Source organism: Acanthisitta chloris, unplaced genomic scaffold (genome assembly GCF_000695815.1).
Source record: "Acanthisitta chloris isolate BGI_N310 unplaced genomic scaffold, ASM69581v1 scaffold30750, whole genome shotgun sequence".
NCBI classification, from domain to species: Eukaryota; Metazoa; Chordata; class Aves; order Passeriformes; family Acanthisittidae; genus Acanthisitta; species Acanthisitta chloris.
Window position 1 is genome coordinate 25,143 of NW_008650424.1, and position 23,160 is coordinate 48,302.

Below are 23,160 nucleotides of genomic sequence, written 5' to 3' on the forward strand. Positions count from 1 at the left end.
ATGTTTACCCAACTGTGAGAACCTTGTTCTCTGCCCTTCAACATATGGGGTACAAAGTATTTGAGGCTATGAGAGCAGGATGAGAAGAGCTGTCTTTGAACAACAGAAGTTCAGCAAGGCCTCCCCCTAAGTACATGCACCCCACCACTTCTATCCTTTTGTCTAATGACAGCAGAAATAAATATTGCAACTAAGATTAACTTCAGTGCCAGGTGTGAGAACCTTGTTCTCTGCCCTTCAACATATGGGGTACAAAGTATTTGAGGCTATGAGAGCAGGATGAGAAGAGCTGTCTTTGAACAACAGAAGTTCAGCAAGGCCTCCCCCTAAGTACATGCACCCCACCACTTCTATCCTTTTGTCTAATGACAGCAGAAATAAATATTGCAACTAAGATTAACTTCAGTGCCAGGTGGGACCATCCTGGAAACAGCTGTTCATTATTACACGCAGTTATATTTCGGTGGAGGATCTCGTTTTGGGAGGCCCTGCTCCTCCCATCTCTTCCCCACGGATGCTTCCACGATATTCTCACTGACCAAGCTACTATTTTGACTCAAATACCTGTTTTGACACTATGCAGATGTTTGCCTATGCTGTTGGCTGCAGGTGCAGTCCCCTAGTCAAATGAACAACCCAGGCTGACCGTGGTATATTTTTTGGATACAGCAGCTCTTTTCACACTGTTGGACATGTTAATGTAGCACTGGGTGCATGCCAACATGCCTGCTTGTGGGGCTGGGTGTATTAGCTCATGCTTGGCCCTGCATCAGTGCAGCTACGCACCTGCTGTGTGCATGGAGCCCAGGCAGAGCCCTGCATTGAGTACAGCACACAGACGAACCCATGCCAGACAAACCAGCTCCCCCAGTGCTGCCACAGTGTGCATTGGGCTGACCCGATCATAAAACTCTCTCCATCACCATCACTTGTTTATGTGAGCACCTCAGCATGGAATACCCAACAGAGAGAAGCCATTGCAAAGCTGTATAGGGATACAGTAATGCGTGTTCCAGTACTCTGACATTAAAGATGCATGCAGGGCCCTCGCAGAAAGTCACTGCGCTCAGAAGGTGCAAAGATATGCGTGTGTGTCAGTCTGCATGCCAGAGCCTTCCTGCCACGGGGGATTATTTCCCAGTGATTGCTGTTCCCAGGCCTCTGCTCCACTCTGCACATGATATAAACCACGTTGTAAACACATCTGATCAAAGTGTGCATTCACCTTTTATGTGTCTCATCAATGTGTCTTTCCAATGTTTTCTCAGAAACACCACTATGTTTTTATAAATGTACATTTTATATACGCTTCTGGCAATACACTATATTTGATTTTTAAAGGAAGAGAGGCCTTGGCTACTTAACAAGAAAGCATGGTAAGGCACTTTGTTGAGAAGCCGTTTGGAATCATTGCTCTTTGCAAGGTACAAAGGTATTTGCGGTATAAAACAATACTGCTGGCAGAGGGCTTGTTTGGAGACGTAACTAAACCCCACTCTCATCAGAGCAGAATACATAGTATGGCTTTTATTCTAATCAAAACCTCATCCTCCCGTTTCTTTCTGGGGTGGGTTGAAAATGGAAGTTTTTTGCAAATGTAACCAACGGAAAATGATGGGGAGTGCTATTTACAGGGCTTCCGGGAAGGGAAGGTTTCATCTCTAACCACCCTCATGCTGTCTCCTAGCTTGGTGGTGATACTGTTCAGTGCTCTGGGAAACCAAGCCAAAAAAATAATACTAGAGGTGCACCTTTGCAGTGCTGAACTGCCTGGATATAGTTTACATAATTCTGTACAGAGACTTTTAAAAATTTTAATTTTGAATCCCTTTAATGTATTTAATACTTATAAAAAAACCTACTCTATTGAAACAGATTATTTTTGAAAAGCACATTCATAAAACTGCTTCACGCAGAGCCCCTTGGATAGCACTAGGCCTTGTGCTTTACTGTTATGACATCATATTTAGAAATTTACTCTCTTCCGCCAGCGTGGTTAGCATGGAGCTCATATCACCTATTGCCATATTGCTTATCCCCGCAGGTATGGTGGGCAGTGTCAGAGAGTTTCGTGGAGTCGTCAGGCGAGAGGAGTTCTGGGAGAGGTTCTGCAGGATGCTGGGGCTCAGGGTTCCCGACATCAGGCTTGAATGGTCCCCATCGTCCATGATGGCATCAAAATCTATCTGGGATGGCTCAAGACCTTGTGAGTCCACTGTGCTGGATACCTGGTTTGTGCCTGGGGAAGGCAGAGTGGCCGGTTTGCTGTTCAGTGTGCACTGTTGCTGCCTGACCCGGCAGTCCGCATGATTATCGAAGCTGCTGTTCTGTTCATACATGTGGATTTGACCGTAATAGTACATCAAATTGTTTTCCCTCGTGCCGTCCACACACTGCTGGGCTGGTGCCAGCAACATGTCGCCCGTTCTTTTATGCATGGCCTCTGCTGTCTCCTGGCCTGGGCTGATGGTGCTTGTAGGGTGGGGAGTTCTCATGTAGCCCAGCTGCTGGACGGTGCGGAGGCTTCGGGGTCTGTTGCCTGGATTTGGCTCGGGTGGAGGACGAGGTTGGATCATGCCAGGTGGATATGCCTGTGCAGCTGAACCCATCATGCTCTGCTGAGGCTCAAAGCTGGGCTGATTGGAGGCCATGACGGGCTGATGAAAGGTCTCCTGAGCCATGGGAAAGTTCAGGTTGGTCGGCTGAGATGAGTAGTTCTGCTGACTTGGTTCATGCATGACCTGGCCCAGCATTGTGCGCTCACTGTTGCTCCTGACTATCAAAGAAGGGTCGGTCACCATGTCCATTTGCTGAGAGTGAAGGTGGGGTCCAGCCTTTGCTGCCACATTGCTACAATTAGGAGAGATCTGATTTGGATTGCCACAGATTGCACTGGGGCTCAGCATCTGATGAGGTTGGTTATACCCTGTGTGCAAGCCCATATCAGGGTTCATACTGGGGCCTAGGCTCATCGACTGCTGCCGCAGCTGCATACAGTTTAGCCTCTGCCCATCCATGCCCACATTTCTCTGCATAAAGCTCTGCTGTGTTACATTCATACTGTTGTCTGGAAGCTGCATCTGCTGCTGGTTGTAGTTCTGGTACTGTCCAAAGTTCTGCTTCTGCTGGACCACTGCTAAGTTCCCCGGTGAAAATTGCTGCTTCGACTGATTGGACATGACATCAACTGTACCTGAGCTGACTTCATTCCACTGGACGGGCATGTTATTTTTATTCATGTCTGAAGAAGTATCAAAACTCATGGGACACTCTGCCATCATGGGTCCCAAGTGGCTCATGCTTGCCTCAGCCACTGCCATCCTGCGCTGGCTGGGCAAGGCTGGAGGCTGCAGCTTCCCACTTCCTTGGAAGTTTTGCATCTCATTGCTGTACCCCATGGAAGTGCTCTCGGCTGCTGTCCCATTGCTCTGGGATTTGATGTACTGTACCACATCATCTGGCAGCACAATGTCGTCGTCTCCGATGGGTGCCTCTGCCTCCCCAGACATGGCTTCCATGGCAATGTTTTCACTGATGCTCAGTGGCCGGGGTGAGTAGGTGTGCCGGGGGAGGTTCCCATCCGAGCGCCCGTAGCTCTGGACACCAAAATTCCTCCTGTCTGTGGGGTGTGGAGGATGGAAGGGGTTCACGCTGTTGGTACTGTTGAAGCGGTGAACTCGTGGGAGGGCCTGGGGGTCTCCGGCAGGTCTTCTCACTGGGTCGCTCGCTCGTCTTGTGCAGTTGCCCTGCACCTCATGTGGAAATGCTGGAGCTGGTGGGTAGCCATACGTGTTACCATCACTGCAACGCCTGGGACCTTGTGGGAGGCGCATGGAGGGCAAGGTGGGATCGGGTCCATCCATAAGTGAGATCCTGTTCTTCAGGGTCATCCTCTCCATGTTTGGCAGTGGGGTTGGAGGAGGGCCCCCTGTGGCAGCAGCGTACTTGGCTTTCAGCCTGTAGTGCTGAGAAATCAGCAGACCTGGCATCCCACTGCACTGGCTTGCCTCGCTTGACCGGCGGGAGGCGTCTGTCGAAATTGGGTCATAGGAGTCGGCAGAGCTTGTGTTATTGGGACGGTGCCCTAGATGCGAAGCCTCGCTGGAACGGCGGGGGGGGGAGGGAGATCCCTGATGATCTGCGGCTGACAGTATAGGCAGAGCTGACAGTGCTTGTTGTACTATCACGGCGTTCGTTGAGTTGGTTCAGCATTGTAACCTCGTTGACAGACAGCTCCATTATTCTGGGATTAGGCAGTGTAGCAGAAGAACCACCATTATTTTCTAGAACAGAGCCTGAGAGAAAGGTTGCAGGGAAGAAAAAGGTTTAGTTAGCTGAGAAATTCAACTTGGTAGTATTCTTGGTGCCAGAATACAGTCCCACAAAACAACCCCCAAATATTTCATAGAAGCGATAGTAAATTTCATTTGCTGCTAGTGAATTCAAAGCTTAATCTCTAGCTCTATATCCTTGCAAAAAGAGCAAGAAGGCTGGGGAGAGAAGTCCCTGCTGCAGAGCCTTTGCAATGTACGCCCCTGATGCTCAGCTGCTGAGGAAATGTCTCCACATGGGCTTCTGTTAGTAGGAAAAAAAGTAGGACTGGTGTGAACCATGCCACAGGGACAGCAGGTAGCTACAATCACAGCTGCTCTCTGGGATAGATGCACAGCAATCAGGGACAGAAGGCTGAGAGCCCAAACACTGACATTCAAAGGCTTTTCCCAGAGTAATCCAAGAAGCTCCAACATACTAAACTCTGATGTCTATTATAACCCAGACATTATGCCTTGGGACTTCTTGGCAAAGTTAGAGGAGCATTGGAGGGATTATAAAGATGATTTTATCAGGACTCATCAGCCACTGGGAAGCTAGCATATGAAGCTGTAGGCAATAACCAGGAACTCTTGAAGGGACAAAAGGCCTGTCAGAGCAAGATTAGGGACAGAGGTCTTGTCTGATTGCTGCTGTGCTCCAGTGGTGTCCCACAAGGCACATTAGTCCTCAGGGAACTGTTACTACAGGAAAAAACCCAAGCAGTCTTGTGGTTGTCACTGGGACAGCTGTGTCTGTGTCCTGGGCAAGCCCAGAAACAAGGACACCAACACCTCTGCCTCCCTTCATAGCTCTGTAGAACTGAGCACCTGGGTTACTGTTGCGCATCACCAGATGGTTGTGTTTACACCTGGCATCTCTATCTAGCAAGGGCTGACTCAGAGGCAATAAGAAATGATCCTCATTCCTCCAGGGCAGACTCTTGGTTATGAAACCTGAGCCAAACTCTGGAGAGTTCCTACAGGACATGGCCTAGGCCCAGGGCTTACCGTTTCCTGAGATGGGAGGCAGCTTGGTGTTTCTGGCTTGTGGAGCTGGGCTCACCCATGAGCAGGAATCCTTAACTGTCTTGAGCTTCTCTTTCTTGAGCTGTTCAAGTCGTTGCATTGTCGTCATGTGTTTCCTTAGCTGCAGACTGACCGCCGAATTACCAGATGAGACTGTTGAGTCCACAACAGGAGTGTTGTCATCCAACGTTGTCAAATCTCCCAGACTTCCCCCGCTGTGCATGTTCATTTCTACTCCACTGTCATTGTTGTTGGTGCTGCCAAGGGGTGATGGCTCACTGCTGCATGACGACTGGCCACCAGGACTGGACTGACACATCTTGGGGAAGGAAAAGAGGAGAAAGAGTTGGACAGGTGGAAACATCCCCAGTGCTGATCCTGGAGCCCAGTATTACTTCTATCCCAGTCTCTCCCCTTTCTTGTTCCCCTTCCCTGCTGCAGGATCTTGGCTCTACCAGAAGACAGGTACACCTCCCTGTGAGAGGAGGTCAGGACAGCACCCCACAGCTGGAAAAACTATGGTGGATTCAACTAGAAGATGGAGAGAAACCAAACACGCTTCCTCCAAAAGAGTAAGGACAGATGTTTCTTGAAGAAAAGCAGCACGTTACCTGGTTGTGCAAGGTTTATTACAGCAAGCACTGGCTTATCTAACATGAGATCAAGGCCTAAGTATTTTAGACACAACATATTTCTGTCTTTAACCCTAACATATAATTAGATTAGCTGACAAACTTCCCAGCCAGATAAAACCTGGTTCACTGTTTGCAAACTCCTACTTGCAGATAAGGCTGATAAACACCATAAATATTTATTTTATTTACATTAGGAATTGCATTTCACATTCAGTAGTTTATTTGCAGCAGACGCTACATGGTCTGAACTTGCTTTGAGGTAGCTGCTGCTGCTACCAAACAGGATGCCTGGCTTCTCTGCTCCAGGCCCATGCTCCAACAAAAAATGGGAGTGCTGCAAAGGCAAAGTTCTCTGCCCCAGGCCAAGGTGTGCAGTGTTTTACTTTGCTCTGTAGCAGCCACCATGGGCAGGGCTGACTGACTCTGACTGCCCTTCAATCCAGGTGATAGAGATTGCAATCCCAGGGTTTAATTGCAAGTTGTGATGTTGGGAGAAAAGTGGCAAAAGGAATCCTTGGGTACTGCATCCTTCCCCTTTCTGCACTCAAGCAAGTATCCCCTATCCCTCCCCATTGCCCCACATGCCTTCACCTCCACCTGTGGGGATTAAATGAAGACAGGAGATCTGCAGGAGACCATGATTTATACAGTTATTTTAATACAAAGGATTTCTTTGCTCACCTTAGTACCGACTGTCCTTAGGAAGGTAGAGTAAGGAAGGTTAAGTGGGAATAAAGAACAGGTTGTTAGGACAAAGACAACATTAACAAAAAGGAGGAAGAAGAAAACTCAGAATACAGCACAAATTCCCAACATCTCCCCTACTCCCACACCCCATCTTCCCTGCCTTCCCTCTTTGGGGACCCAGAGAAAGATCTCTAGGAGAGACTTTCCACCTGTTTCCATGGATTTGGGGGGAGACCCAAAGATAGGTCAAAAAAAGGAGCCTGGGATTGATGTGAACTAGTGAGGCATCTCACCCCTCTCACCACCCTGACCTTAACCAGGAAACAGGAGTTGGATGTGGGTCTGCCAGGTCTGATGCCACCTGTTAGATGTGCACAAGTGAAGTATGCAGTGCTGGATATGGACAGTGAAGAGAAACATACAACCCATGGCCCTGCTGCCAGCCAGATGGCTTGGCTGGGGCCCTGGGAGCACAGAGGACAACAACCCCGCACCTTCAGGAGAAACAGGGTGGGGAGCCATAATTGTGTCCACGTTTTCATAAGAAAAAACCCAACAAAATACACAGAGTAAGAGTTGGAGAGAGGTCATTGTGTCCAATGGTTCTCACACTCAGCTTTTGTAACACAATACAGAGTATCATCACAGTAAGCTGTTCCTTTAGTCAATTAGAGACCCTTTGGATGTGAAAATACTCAGTTTCTTCCTAACTGAAACATGCTGCTCATTAGTAGTTTGTCCAACAACACATTCCCTAACCATTTTCAGAAAAGCTTTGTAGTTCCAGGGCATGTTTTTCATAGGAACAACAATCTTTTAGGCTAGATTCAAATCAAGAAAATATATATTTTGGAGTTCAAAGTCCTTTCAGCTCTAGTGAGAAGTCTGGGGACTATGTGAACACACCTTTGCAGGTGAAGGTCTTCTGCTGTATCCAGTTCATACCCTGCCCCACCCTGAGCTGGTGCAGGAGACCAGAACTTTGGGCATGAAGGTGAAGACAAACATCAAAAGGCAAAAGTGTGTTGCAATGCTCCATCTCCTCCATGAGCCTCGGGCTCTCTGTATGGAGTGGAAGAGGCTTGAATGTGTTTGAACTCATCACTCATTAGCACCACTGACCACTCTACTGACTACTGTGGAGCTGCTGTAATGGCCAGCAGGCTGATTAATGGTCTCTGCTTCAGTTGGTGGCCTCTTCTGGGGCTGTAAAACATTATCACAGCTGACTGCAAGCCTGTAGTCTGTAAGCCACAGCACTGCTCTCATGTTTATTCCTAGTTTAATTCCCCTGCCCTGTCATCCCATTACAATTTTCTGTGGCAGCTGGGAGTCATGTATTGAACTTGTGTACTCCTGAGCAATCTGCTCTAGCCGACCTCGACTGATCAGGGAGGTTGGACTAGATGATCTCATGAGGTTCCTGCCAACCTCAGAGATTTTATCCTTCTGTGTATGGTGGACAGGGACCAAGGAATTGAACTTGCTTTAATACACCCAACAAAAATAAAACAGCTACTTTTATTCCCACTGGCTTCATCAAACAGCTCACATCAGAGCTGTGCCAGCAAAACTGCTGTGCAGCAGCAACTCGGAAAGAAAAACAGTGAAGGGTGCAGAGAGGAGGAGAAAAGGGACTGCTTAAGCCAGGACTTCTGCTTCAAGAAGCGTTCTGTGCCCTATGGTCATTGCTCAATTTAAATTGGTGAGGTAGGTAAAGCTTATTTGACCACAACACTTTTGAGTTTTACCCACTTTCACAACACAGGAAGGCCAAGCTCAGCACTGGGCAGCACATGGCCCCCATGACTATGAGGGCAGGAATTTGTGATGCTAGGTAGGAAGGTGCAAAATGTACTGGACTATGCCCTGACCTGTAGCTTCATTTCTGGACTTGAACTCCAGGGTGTTAGCAACTGAAGGGCAACTGCCTGGAGAGGTAAATATCATACAAATACTTCATGCCCCCATTGCATCATAGAAATCAGGGGCTACGTCATTTCTGCCAAGAGCTACTGCTCTTACCACAGAATTCTCTGTTTTTATCGTTTTGACTTGTAAGCAATCCTCCATGCTCCTCGTGGTGCTGTTGGCCTCCGGGCTTTCCTCTGAAACTTTGCTGCTCTGCTTGGCGCTTGCCTCATTGTCCCCATTTTCTTTGAGAGGAGGTGGCCTTGGGTGAACATCGTTGCGCTGCTTCTTTGTGACGTGAGCATCAGGCCCATGCACCGTCTTGACATGTTTCCTGAGGGAACTCGGGTCCGTGTATCGCTTTGTGCAGCCAGGGATTTTACAGACGTACGGTTTCTGTCAATATAAGCAAATCTTGGGTTATATTTAGAACAAGCCCAAATATTCCAGGTACAGTGGATGGGCCAAGAAAATACAATGAGCATAGTGGGAGGCAGCAGCAAAATGTGGAGCATCTGCTCTACAGGATTCTGTAAGACTGTGATATCAAAGCTGTGATATATGGGCTGCTGCTGCTGATCCACACAGACTTGGCCAGTCATTTTATGTTGGCTAAACTTCTTGTTTTCAGTTTCTGGATTAAAAGACAGCTAAGAATTCATGAAATACTTTCCTAATGTTACTTTCCCATGTATATATTTGCTAGGGTGGCCACAGGAATGTTTCCTGATTAAGGATGGGAGGGAGGTGATGTAGGGGACTGGGCATAACACATTCTCTCTGCTAAGGTGGGTTCTACACCAAGAAAATGTCTGAAACCTTCTGGCTGTTGGAATTCCAGTGAATCCAAGCCAGACTGGATTCACCTTACTCAATCTATCATACTACTCCAGCACCTGTCACCTTGAAATCTGTTATTGTGCAAAACAAACCACAGGCATGCAATGTTTTTTTCAGACGATAGCACTCTAGTCCCAAATTCATGAATCATTGATTGCCACAGGAAAACAAGTCTAAAGCCATGCTTCTGAAAACAGCAGTCAGCAAACAGATAGTTTTCTTCTTTTAACTTTTTTTTTTATTTTATTGAGTTTCCAATTCCAAAGTGTATTAGTGCTGCAGTTGTTTGAGCTGGTGCTGCTGCGCTGGAAGCTCTGAATTCATCACAAGTTCCACTTTCAGCCTCACGACTACTCTATGTATTTTTCTGCCAATGCACTAGGAGAGATCCATGAGAAAAAACAGATGTTGTTTGGAGGCTACTCAAAATGACCATTCCTATTCTTTTTTTTCAATCTGTTTTGTAATTTCATCCAGGAACTTTAGTTTAAAAACACAAAGGAGTATATATTCTCTACAGAAAGCCAGCATAATCACATGAAAAACATTGAAAGTCTGCTTTTTATTCAAAAGCATGCTTCCTGACTGATCTTGGCACATCACTCAAACCAGCTAAATCCTTGTAACACCCCACCGAGGTAAATATTTAATATATTTTTAAAGCTGGGTAAACCAAAGCACAAAAAGTAAAATAGTTTGTTTAAAAATCTCATGCAACCTTTTGGACAAGCATTATAGAAATATTATTGCTCCTATTAAAACCTATTCCAAAGAACAGAACCCCCATGACACATACTAAAAAACCTGTACATAAACAGCTCAAACATATTTCATAAAGATCTTTTAGGCTCAATAGTTCTCATTTTTCAGACCCCAGCAATTAGGGTAACACAATCACTGTTGCTTGGACAGCAGACCCTCCACCTAAGGGGATTCAATCATCCTCTTCATCAGGCCATACACCCTGCAACTGACCTAAGCACAACTGCTGTTTTGGTGGCATGACTTCATCTATTCCCTGGGTTATCCAGATTCTGACATCTAGTGCAGTGTATGCCTTTGTGAAGTTGAGTTTAGATATCTCAGATGTCTCCCTCATGCACATATAGGGTGATACTCCTTAGGGCGAGAGAACTGGAGAACTCCCCAGGCACTAAGCAGAATGAAATTTCTGCATTTTACCCTTGTTCAGCTTGAGCTGCAGAAAATGTTACAGAATCAGAATTACAGAATCATTAAGGTTGGAAAAGACTTCAGGGATCATCGCATCCAACCTATGTTACTCCAAGTCTTTGGCTGGCTGTGAACCCAGGGCATTCTTTTGTGTATGTACTGGAGAGTGGTCATGGGGTGAAAACCCTTTTCCCAGGAGTAACTTTGAAACTATCCAAACTATTCCCAGCCTTGAACTTCAGCATGTTTGGACCATACACCTACATCCTGTCACACAGTGATAGAGACAAATACAGGGAACCTGGAACTTCACCCGTAGAGGAGATTTGGATGACTAACTCTGAAACTGTAGTGTATTCCAAGTAAACACTGCAAGATAGGAGTCACAATAGAGTTACCAACAGGTAATGAGAAATATTCACAGCCACAAATTCTGCTTTGTATTTGTGTGGTTTTGTGAGCCAAGGTCTCAGTGCAGTTTGCTAACCCAGTGGTCATGGCCACAGCTGGCTACAGGACCCTTGCCTGGGCCTGCTGCCCAATGCAATGAGCTTTGCCATGAGGGATGCCATCTGTTGCAAAGGATCATGTTCTGTGTTCCTCAAAAAGACGGTGTCAAATATATGGCCCAGGGAGCCATTATATGCAGCCTACAGATCTCCCACAAGTCTTGGGGCATGTCTGTACTGCATTATGGAGTGTTGAACAGCAGTTCAGGAGTGAACATGCTCACAAAATGTAAGATCATGCAGTCCCATGTAGTTCCTGTGGTAAGATCAGCTGGTCTGGTACAAATCCTTCACTAATGACTGTGCTGTTTCTGCACCTGAGAAGGCTTTGTCATCCTCTAGGGGAAGCAACAGCAGAGGATAAAATCCCTTCCATTAACTGAGTCTTTAATTTGTGTTGTTTAAAGCAGCTTGTGCCAAGTGTCAGCATATTAGATCAGGGTCCACCATAGACATGGAGTTAGATGTTCCAGTCCTACAGCCTCACCTTTTTGCACAAGGGGAACCCAAAAGGGCAGACTTTCAAGTGTGCCCAAGTTCTGCTCAGATGGAGTGAGGAGTCATCCCAGACCTAGTGCAGCTCCTGATCTGGATCACTTGGGAAACTGGATCCATTGAAGAAATTGCATTTAATAACATAGCCGAGGTGAAAATTCCACATGAAAGGACATGGGACATTAGCTGGTTCAACAGAAGGGAAACTGCCCTGCCTAGAAAGGATCATGGAAAAGCTCTAGTGATCTATGGACAAAAAATAGCTCACATACTGCTTCAGTGTGCAAAAAGTAGCCTGAATGAGTCTGCATCTACCACTGAAAGCTGTACCAGCAGTCTTGATCCATCCACATAATAATCCTTAGGAACTGAAGAGAGATGCAAATTTCCTTTAAGGATGAGAAAAAATGCTGCAGAAATGCAGTACCTGGAGGACTGTGTACAGTTCTGGGGTCCCCAACATAAGCAGGACATGGAACTGTTGGAGCAAGTCCGGAGGAGGCCACAAGACTGATAAAAGGACTGGAGCACCTCCCCTACAAAGGCAGGCTGAGGAAGCTGGGGCTGTTCAGCCTGGAGAAGGTTGCATGGGTACCTCATAGAAACCTTCCAGTATCTGAAAGAACCTACAAGGAAGCTGGATAGGGACTCTTTGTTAGGAAATGCAGTGATAGGACAAGGGGTAATGGGTATAAATTGAAAGAGGGAAAATTTAGATTAGATATTAGAAAGAAGTTTTTTAATGTGAGGGTGGTAAGACACTGGAGCAGGTTACCCAGGGAGGTTGTGGATGCCCCAACCCTCGTGGTACCCAAGGCCAGGCTGGATGGGGCCTGGTCTAGTGGGAGGTGTCTCTGTCCAAGGCAGGGGGTTGACACAAGATGATCTCTAAGGTTGATTCCAACCCCTTAGCATACTATGAAATCAATTCAAATAACACTGGGATCCTGGTCATTCATTGGGTTCATCTGAGCGTCACACAGCATGGAAGGGCATTCTAGACTTTGCATCCTTATTCCAACTCCAACAGAATCTCTGAAACCTACAGAGCTTTGGTTATCACTGACTGATATGGCAGAGATAAAAATACTCCCAACAAGCCCTTTGTAGACATAGCATCACTTAAAAAAGCTGTCAACCGTGGCAACTGCGTTCCACTCTCCAATAGTCTATATTTAACTGTTGCAAATTAGGATACAGACTGAATTCTTCATGGTTGAAAACACTATTAGAACTTTGGAGTGTTGTTTTTTTCTTCCCCTGTCAGCTAATTAGTGGTAATATAAATTTCAATCGTTGGCCGTGGTTGATTGCAACAGACCATCACATGCGTTACAATAAAGGCAATTTCCTCTGCTCCCCAGCTACTAATAGTGGGTCTTAATTATCCAAGGTTAACAAAGCATTGCATTGTGCTCTATCATTGTACATCAAACGATGGAGTGAGTATTATTTCCAGAGCACGAGGATTCAGGGTAACTGTTATATTACTGCAAGTCTGCTCCACAGTAATATTAAACACCACAGGCACAACTGTACAATACTATCTGTGCTATTAAAAATTATAAATTTGGAAAATGCTTGTTTTAATTTCCAAAGTCGATTAAAAAGTTTGCATACTTTAACATCTGTTTATGATTTCAAACATGGCTTTCATAAATATAAAGCTAATGTGGTCTGGCTCTCCAGCAAAATAAATCCCATTAAAAAATAAGAAAAACCTCTCATTACAGTAGGTTTCTTTTTACATGAGTCCAGTGTGTAAAGTGTATGTTTATTGTCAGCAAAATAAAAAAAAAAAAAAGCCCTCCATTGAGCTCTGGTGAGCCCAGGCTTACCTCATTGGAATGCGTCCTGTTCTGGTGCTTGGCTCTGTCCGAGGCATTGGAAAAGGCTTTATTGCAGCCTTCGTGTTCACAGACATAGGGTTTTTCTCCAGTGTGGGACCTCAGGTGTGTCTTTAAGTTCTCCAGGCGGGAATAGGCTTTGGAGCAACCCTCAAACTAAAATAAAAAACACACAAGAGGAGTGATTAATTAACCAGAAAAATTTTATTTTCCCCCTGCCTAAACCCTTCTCATCTGTTTCTCATTCTTTCTTTTTTTTTTCTTCTCTTTAAAGGGCTTGTGTTTTAGGGAACAACATTCACTTTGTTGGGAGAATTTGCTTCCCTAGGCAGGCTGAGAGTTTCAGCAGTGAGTCATATTTAAGGTGCTGCTCCTTGTTGGGCACTCACCTGACATTTCAACAAGAGGCTCTTTTTTTCCAGCAGGTTTAAACACCCCTCTACTTCTCCCAGAGCTCTCTTAGCTCCTCCTGCCACCCCTCTGCAGCTAACACACTCAGAAATGGAAGCCCCCTCCTTCCCACCTAGGCTTATCGACAGTTTGGTCAGCCTTGCAACTTCACTAGCACCAGCACTGGAAAGGGCAGACCATTCCCTAACACACAAGCAGAAAGCTTGCAAGCTTTGAAGTTTCCCAAATTACAGCTTGGCTCTACTCTAGGAGGATGCTGTGGTCAGTCTGTCTGACATTACCAGTTTAAAAAACAAGACTCTCAATCTTGAAGACAGATGGATTTTTTAGATGACAAAATGGGCCAGGAACCTTCCTCCTGGAAGGAAACCAGCTGCCCACACAACGAGAAAGAGCAGCCTGGGAGACATGGTGAGGCTTTGGGTGATGTAAGTCCTGACACTCTCCAATCTGGCTGGGCTGGAGGCTTCTCCTGGCACCTGCCCTGTCTCAGCATGGGAGGATTTTGCCTCAAACTGAGTAGGCTGTCTTAAGTGCTCTTTGAAGAAGCAAGTGGGAAGTTACAAACACTGGAAGTGGTTTTAAGAGATGCAAGGCTCCCTTGCAAATTCTAGCTAAATGCTGCACTCCCTGTTCAGCTGGAAGCATTGAAAAGCCCGGGCTGCACTTCCTATACAAGCACCCTATAAATTTCAAGAAGCAGCCCCTCCTGCTGTAGTGTATGTGTTGTATGTTAGTCAGACCACTAAAACGTGTCTATAAGTTCAGTCCAGATTTGAAAGGACTTTGCATTGCTCTCTTTGAGTATTTGCCAGTGAAGAAACTGGTGCCACAGCAGGACAGGTCATGCTCAGTGTCTGATTTCTCCATCAGCACCTGAGTGGTCATATATGCCCAGAGGTCTGGTCAAAGACAACTGCATGCAATAGCAACAGTGCCTGTCTCCTTGTGCTCTATATGTATAGAACCTGCCTGTACTGCTATGGAGTGGGGCAAGCATGCAGCCCACGATACCCATGAAGCACATAGGCACAAGTTGATTCCATATAACTCTGTTGTCCTGGAAAAGAAGTAGGATTACTTAAGCTTCCCTTTAAGGTCTAAGCATAGGGATGGTGGACATAATGCAAACTTGCTCTGCTCTTGAGATATCCAGATCTCTTCAAGGACAGTAGCAGGATCCTGCAAGAGATGATTCCTTCCACACGTTTGTCACAGAATCACGGTGGTGGGTGGATCCAGTTCTCCTTCCTCAGACAACTTTCATTAGCCCATTTGTCCCAAAGAACATGCCACAACTTTGAGGTAGCACAGTATATCCCTTTCTTCTCTTGCCCTGTGCTAACAATCCTTTACAACTCAAGTTGCTTACAGTTATTGAAATACATAATTCCTCTTGTTGGAAAACAAAGGGAACTCAGCATGAGGCAACCCATGTGTCCATTCTGGTCTTGCTGGATACTGACACAAAAATGCACTTATTAAGAGCAAAAGTTCTAAGGCCACATTTTCAAATAAGAGCTTCTCAGCAAAGCAGCCTGTGCATGTTCAAAGCAGTTGTTCCCACTGTTACGTGTGGATTTGATTATGTCAGTGGGAGTTCTGGCTGTCATCTGTTGAAATAATCCTTGACCAAATCCCAGGCTGCAACTGGCTCATCTGTAGCTTTATGTACACCACAAACTTCTTGTCTGAAACAAATGGTGCTCTGACAAATCACTGCCAGACTTGGACAAGGAATGCGCTGCTACAGAAGGGCACCGTCTGCAGAGCTGCCATGTATCCCAGGCAATTGGAAAGTGATGGTACTCCAGTTTGGGGAGAGTGGCTGTGACATATTGCACCATGGAGGGACTGCAGTTCTCCAGAAGGCATAGGATGACTTGAGACCCAAACACATGCAGCCTTGCCTTTGCTCCAGTGTGACACAACTGAGGCTTGAAGGAGGCAGGATTGTGTAGCAGTGCTTTTTCCTGCTCCATCACAGCACTGAACAGCATGCAGACATTGCTGCTTTCTGTCTTCCCAGTCCCACTACCTACAAGGGCCGGGCTAGACTTTCCCTCAGTGCTCACCTTGCAGTGCAAGGACAATCAATATTTCTTGATACTTTTAAGGAAGATTGGTAAAGCACTAGTCTGGGCAAAGTGTTTTAAAAGATTAAAACAAAGGACATGGCCCTGTGCCCCATGGGAGCTTGTGCTCTAAATTAAATGAACAGGCGGCTGGAAGATTGATAAAGGAATCATGCAGCAAGCAAATCATACATATCCTAATATTTGTAATCAGGAGCTGGGGCAGAGCCAGGGAGGAAGCAGGGCTGGAAGTGGCTAATGGAGCAGAAGAGGAGGAAGATATGGGAGGAGGGCTCAGACATCTGCTGAGCAGAAAGAGACTCATCCCTGAGACCGGGGAGAGGAACAGTGTAATGCTGACAGCAGAGGAGGTATGAAAAACTGGCAGGAGCAGAAGGCAGGGAGCAGATGATATCGAAATACAGGGACGTACCTTCAGGAGGAAAAAGGGCTGAAGCATAGGTGGAAAGAGATTGTGAGCACCTCTCCTCTCCCATCAGTTGACCACAGCCACTAAACTCCATAGCTCACCTCCCTCTTGGACCCCCATCAGGCATCCTTGGCTGCCCCACATCAGCCAGCACTGCAGTGAGAGACTCCAGGTGTCAGGGCAGATATGGGCTCTAATGTCGAGAGGTTGAGAAGGAGGTGGGCTCAGCTTTCTCATGTGATAGATGAGACTGCACCCAGCAGGCTGAGATACAAAGCAGCACCCTGTGATCTTCCTCAGGCAGTGTTTAATACTAGGCACAGTGCTGCTGGTATGCAGAAGGTCTGGGGACTGAGAATCTCTTGGGATTTAAGCACCCAGGGCTTGACCTCACCTTTGGAGGTCATGTGTGCATGCTTGGGTATGTGGGTGAGGGAAACTTGCTGTCCCAGCAGCAGTACTGGGTGATGCCATGTTAGACATGACCAGGGTTAGGTGACTCCCCACAGTGTGGAGTTACTGGATATCTTTCTTGGATGTAGGCAACTAAATTGGCTGGATGTCCACCTTACTTGTCCTGATTTGTTTTGGATCTTTGTGATAGATCTGAACCCATTTTCCCCAAAGACATGCAGTTTTGCCCACTAACACCTCAACCACACTCCTTGACCTCCTGTCCTGTCCTCAGGTACCTGCTACCTTCAAGTAGCTGAACCCAGACACAGACAAGTGGACTGCCTCTGAGCTGGGTGCCAGTGAGTACCCTGTAGAGCTCTACTTGGGGCCATGCCTCTCTCTGCACATACATTTTTGTGACCACCAAGGTCCAGTGTCCCACTTGCCAAGTGAGTTGCATCATTTGTGCTCACCGTGCACTTGTGTGGCTTCTCTCCCGTGTGTCTTCGCATGTGCACCACCAACATATACTGAGCCTTGAAGGGCTTCTGCTCCCGTGTGCAGTCCTGCCAGCGGCAGACAAACTCCTTCTTCTCCCCATGGATGTGATCGTTGTTGATGTGCTGGTAGGAGAGAAAGGAGAATCAGGTCACTCCTGTAAGAGCTGATGCCAGCGAAGCACACATGGTGCTCCCAAAGGCAGACATTCCCTCCCCAGTGCTTGTGGTCAGGCATTGCACCTGGGTGCCAGGTGCACAGATAACACCAGGGACACAGGACCCAGGTCTGTGGTCTGGTGCATCCTGAAAGAGAAGGTACACAGCACTCAGCACACTGGGTCCAAAGCAGGTATAAATGGGAAGTTTGCAAAAGCAATGTGTACCTATGGTGCCAGGGAGAGAGAAGCCCTCTCATCATCTCCCCAGCTGCTTGAAAAAGTAAAGTAATTTTTGTTTCTGCTGAACACTCCTGTGCTGCATTTATGCAGCTGGAACCCTTTCCTGGGGCATTATTGGAGGATGGTGGCCTGAAGGAGGCAAACCTTGGTTGGATTCAATAATCTTAAAGGTCTTTTCCAACCTAAATGATTCTATGATTCTAAGCCTGCTTGTGCGCCAGCCCGTACGCCGGCCCCAAGACATCCACCTGCTGTCCAGCACTGCTGGCTGGCAGGAAATGACAGCATCTGCGAGCTATGCGCCAAGGAAAGCTCGGCAGCCTCAATTACTGCTAATTACTCCAGTCTATGAAATTCTGTACTGAGGTGTTGAAAAACCAGACCCAGAATGGTGCCTTCGTCCACCCTGGGAGGAAGACATGGGCCGCGTTTTCCCAGCGCAGGGCAGATGAAGCTGTGCCGAAAATAAACAGAGCCAGAGCCCAGTCTGTCAGCAGCGCTGTTCCCGCAGCGGCCTTGTCTCTCTGAATGGGGTCTCACTGCCAAAAATAATGCCTGTCCTCGCTCCTGTGTTTTCAGCAGACATTCACTGACAGGAAATCCTAAAATAAACCACTTTGGGTTTGGGTTTGGGTTTTTTTTGTGCTGAGATTTTTTCCAGCCCCCGCCTTCGTCCCCCCAGCCAAGGCCAGGCACACACGTTGCAGCTTGGGATGAGACTTTCTCAGGGCGGTGAGGCAGCACAGGGACACAAAAGCACGTTAAAACAGAATCATCAGCCATCACAGTCCCAGCCAAATCCAGACAGTGTCCTGTGTGCTGTGGTCCAGTCCTGAGGTCAGGGACCTGCTGCTTGGGGTCCTGGTTCTACCCAGGGGCAAGAGGAGGTGTAGGGGTCAGCTGGTCTCTTGGGCACCACAGGTAAACACCGAGAGCCAAAGCTGCATGCTGGGAGAGTCGGAGGAGGCTGGGTTTGGGAGAGGTGTCGGATGGGTTTGAGGTTCTGCTGCCTACGGTTCTGGTTTTATAACATGGCACCAGTGCGAGATTTTAGCCTCCGATGGTGGAAATCTGGTGAACCTCCTATGGACTTATTAAACCATGTCCAGACCAAACTGGGAAGATATGTCTCCAGGCTCAGTTTGTGTGGGAGTCTGACTTGCGCCCAAGACTACATGTGCCAGTGCTAGGAGATGAGAAGAGCACAGGCTTGCCCATCTGATCTTGCTTGGGCCAGAGGAAGAATATCTATGGATGTGGAACTGTAGCCCTTATTCAGGACTATTCACTCACTGTTTGGGCAACATGTTCTTACCATCACATGGTGAAGGAGCAGTTGCACAACTCACCCCACTTCAGCTACAGCTACATAGCCCCTACCTGGATGGAGGCTTTGCTTAGGTTTCTCTCAAATTAATTGTGACCTTTGAGGTTGGGAGCAGCAATGGCACTTGCAAAAATATGTCCTCACTCCTGATGCTCCCCATGCGCTTCTCTCACAAGTGCACTGTGCACACTGTGTATGGGGAACAGACTCTGCTCACCCATGTACTTTGCTCTGCACACAAACTAGAGTTTTTCTACGCATGGTGGGATACCACCTTCTCAGAAGATGGCAGATCACATCTGTATTTCATTTGCATGACTATTTTGGGAATCCCAAATCCACAACCCCATGTTGCTAGTAATCATAGTACAGAAGCTTCCATTTTTATAACCTTCCAAATTTAGGAAAGTCTTGGATATTCCATCAAATATTTTTCTTTGTATTTTCTCTGGAAATAAATTGTGCTGAGCTGCCTGGTACTCTGCACTTTGCTCTGGGCAGAGTTAGTTTTTCTTACCTTGGAGAGGGAAAAACACAAAAACTGCTGGGCAAATTGTGAGCCCAACCCATCTGACAGGGCTGCTGTGGTTTAACCCCAGAAAAGCAACACCCTGTGGCATTCAATGCGCAACCCATTAAGCACCTTATCACTTATTTGGCCTTAAAAACCATTTCCAAATCTGTCTGTACTCAAGGACTTGTTGCACTGAACCAGTGACTTCTAGCAGACACAGGCAGGCACTACCCTTAGATGGAAGAAGAGCATGTGCCCAAAAGTATCATTTAAAGTGTAGTCCCTCTGGGCAAAGAGAATGTTTGTGTGCAGAACTTAGGCAAATGGAGACTAATGCCTACCTGGTGGCATTTAAGCATATCTAAAATGAAGATATATTAAAAAGGGTGAGAGCAGACACAAGCCCTCAGGAAGAGGCCTACATTTGAGTTGCACATGGGTGGCCCCTGGCAGGTGGGGAGCCCAGCTGAGAGAAGCAGCAAAAGGCTGAAGGAAAAGGAGGAGGTAGCAGCTCCTGTGCAAAATTTGCTCAGTCCAACACTCTGCTGCAAGCAATAGAGTTGCTGGGCTGGTGAATTCCCAGCAGATCTGGGCTGGCATCAAACAAATGGGGCTTGCACCACAGACTCAAAATAAGGACTGGGAGGGCGTTGGGCTGGGGGCAGGATGGGGCTTAGACACAGAGCATGTCTGATTTTGCAGGCACTTGCTCTGAGTATGAGGGATTTGTTAACCCCAGAAGCCAAAGGAAACCAAATGGTGGATTCTCAGATGAAGCAAAGAATACAAAAGGTTCTTGGAATTAATTAGAACTGAAAATCTGATTAATGAATTGGTTTGGGGATCCTTCAGAGAGCAGTTTTGACACTGTTTTGGGAACATCACTGTGATTATGGAAGCCCTGTTTCCCGAGTTTTAGAAAATTAACCCATTTTCTGTATTTCAGACACTGATGGAGACACTGGAGTATGTCTCCAAGCTCTGAAAGTGCTCTATTTTTGTGGGAGAGATGAGCTGAGCAGGTCAACAGCCTCTAAGTGATACGGCCTCAGAGCTTGTGTCACAGCAGCATAAAAGGCATTCATGGCCTGGATTAGGACTGGGGACAGTATGGAGGATCCCTGATCCATAGCTGGTGTAGGTGTGTGGAAAGGCTGGGTGAATAAGGCCAGTGAAAAGTGAAGGGCTCAGCCCTCTTCCCTATTTTCTGATTAGGTCCTCTGCACAGAGCCTTCTGTCATTGGGCCATGCACAAGGGAGGCTGAAACTGCAGCCTCAGCAGCTGAGAGGGGAGCAATATCACATAATCTATGAGAGGCTTCTTTCAGCTGAACTCCTCGGGGAGCAGCGACCTGCTTTGGCAGTGTTTACACACCGTATCTCTGATTTGCACCTTTAGTAGCTCCCAGGGTGAGCTCTGGCTGTACAGCAGCTAGTGATAAAAAATGAGGACAAGTGCACAGAAACCCAAATTTATCGCTGGGGTTTCCTCCCAACCATTACTCACATGGACGAGCTGCTCTTGAGTGTCATATTCCTTTGTGCACCCTTCCCAGTGACAGTTTGTCTCATAAATAACCTCGGGCTCCTGTTTACATTCATCCTTATCTAGATCTTCTTTCAGGTCTGTCAGATGCTCCTGCAACACATAACAGTGCATTGTATAAGGTGAACTTCTTTCATCTGAATTCCTCCATCGCTCATAGATTACAGGGCAGGTATCAACTGATCACAAAACCATGCTCATTGTGGCTACATAACATCCATGATTACTGTGAAATAAGAGAGTTACAGAGTTTTGGTAGAAGTGGATTAGAGCTAATGACAAGACATGAAACACCCTGAAGCCATTGTCGCAGCACTGCCTGCCTTTAGCCAGGTTGTGGACAGTCCCAGGAAAAGCTGGAGAAAGCAAAAAGTTGGCTTTTGACCTTTGGTTTTGCTCTTTGCTGGAGCAAAACTTCTGGACAGAGTGGGGAAACACAAGTATGAACAAACCACAGATCAGCCAGAGCCTAGCGGTTACCGCACTCACCTGACATGGGCTGGGTAGGGGGTTTCTGTTTCCTGCATCTTACAGTAGATGAGAAAATGGTATCTAACCCTTACCCAAAGATTTATGCCTGCAGGGTGCTCTACAGGGAAAAAGTGATGAGCTTTCAAGGAACTCCTCTGAGAGGCAAATTTGGGAAGCTTGAGCAAGACCCAGTGAAGAGTGAGTTGCAGAACAGAGCTCCAGGGACTCTGGACTCATAAATGAGTTACTTTAATGCTGGGCACGCTGTGAGCTCTCTCCTTAACTTCTCTGTCTAGCCAGCTCCTCAGTGCTAAATGAAGCACAGAAGATTTTTGTTATGGCTGCTATGAGGATTAAAGCATGGGGAACTACACAAAATCATAACATACAACATAATTAGAAGAATTCAGAGTAAGGACAACTGTCAGCTCTGCATGCATCTGACACTTGCAGAACAGAAAACGCAATCAGGAACCAATATTGGCTCGGGAATTTAGCAAGATAAAATCCTGCAGGTTTTGACCCATTTCATTCCCTTTCCTCCCAATTACTCCTATTGCCTACCACATAGCACCTCACATCCAGGACAACTTTGGACAGGAGCATCTGGGGTGACTGACCATACCAGACACTGTCCCTCATGATCTGATGTTCCAGTTGGATCCATATGTGTACAGACACATCCAGACCCATCTCAAACTGCTGCCAGCCTGCCCAAACAGGCCTATTTGTTTACCATCTCCTTTCCCTCAACACCTTCCCAATACCTACTGGGGGGCTGCAGTGATTAACAACTTAATGGCATTGGTTTGGAAAGTGAAATGTATTGCATCAAAGTTCAACAATTTTCATTATCTAGCTCATGACATGCGTGCCAGCTGTGACTTTTCAATTCAAAAGTTTACATAGGGAGAGGAAGAGATTTGTTTTAATTATCTCTGAATTGAAAAAAAATATTGTAAGGTGGCTCTTGGGATAGGAAAGCGTAGTAATTTACAGGAAGACTTATGAAGATTCAAACTATATTAGAGCCCAGAGCAATAGTCTGAGAAAGTTCAAACAGCAGCTTCTTCTTCATGCAATTCCTATTTGCTTGAGCTGTGAGTATTATTTTTTTTGTTGAAACATTTGTCTCCATGTAAAGTGTGGCCTCTGGAAAACTGCAGCCCCTGGAAAATTGCAGTTTTCTACTAAAAATCTTATTTTGCCAAAATTTTTACACTTTCTGTTGGCAAAATGAAATTGAAACCATTTAATTTGTTGAAGAGGACTGGCTTGTTTCATTTCTGGCTACTTCAATGCTAACCTGAACCTGTACTGGAGCTCTTATGGTACTGTAAGAGCTAAATAACTCAGGTCCTTCATGCCTGGTGCTCCACTGTGTCCCACAAATCTTGTCTGGATTGCATTTTTTATAGCACAAGCCATCATGGGAGATACTGTCTGGCCAAGGATTTTGAACACCCAAACCACAACTCACATGAGGCTTTTTCATTGCAGCATTTCCAAAACAAAACATACACATACATGCTTTTTTGGGGGTGGATGAGCTTTATAATCAGCAAAAAAAAGAATCAGTCAACAGATAACTGACTCTAACACAACTTTTCAGAACAGTCTCCTGCAGAAAATGAATTTCCAATTTTAATGAATTGC

At 46.5% G+C, this 23,160-nt stretch overlaps 1 protein-coding gene across 1 annotated transcript in view; it reads right to left on the minus strand.

The window, feature by feature from the left end:
• Positions 1–1,952: 1,952 nt before the first annotated feature.
• LOC103812020 (zinc finger protein GLI2-like) overlaps positions 1,953–23,160 on the minus strand; it is a 37,311-nt gene continuing 16,103 nt past the window's right edge. Inside the window, 7 exon segments of the mRNA XM_009085029.1 lie at positions 1,953–4,122; positions 4,124–4,295; positions 5,322–5,658; positions 8,687–8,968; positions 13,428–13,592; positions 17,222–17,371; positions 20,995–21,126. Coding sequence (XP_009083277.1) covers positions 1,953–4,122; positions 4,124–4,295; positions 5,322–5,658; positions 8,687–8,968; positions 13,428–13,592; positions 17,222–17,371; positions 20,995–21,126 — 3,408 coding nt within the window.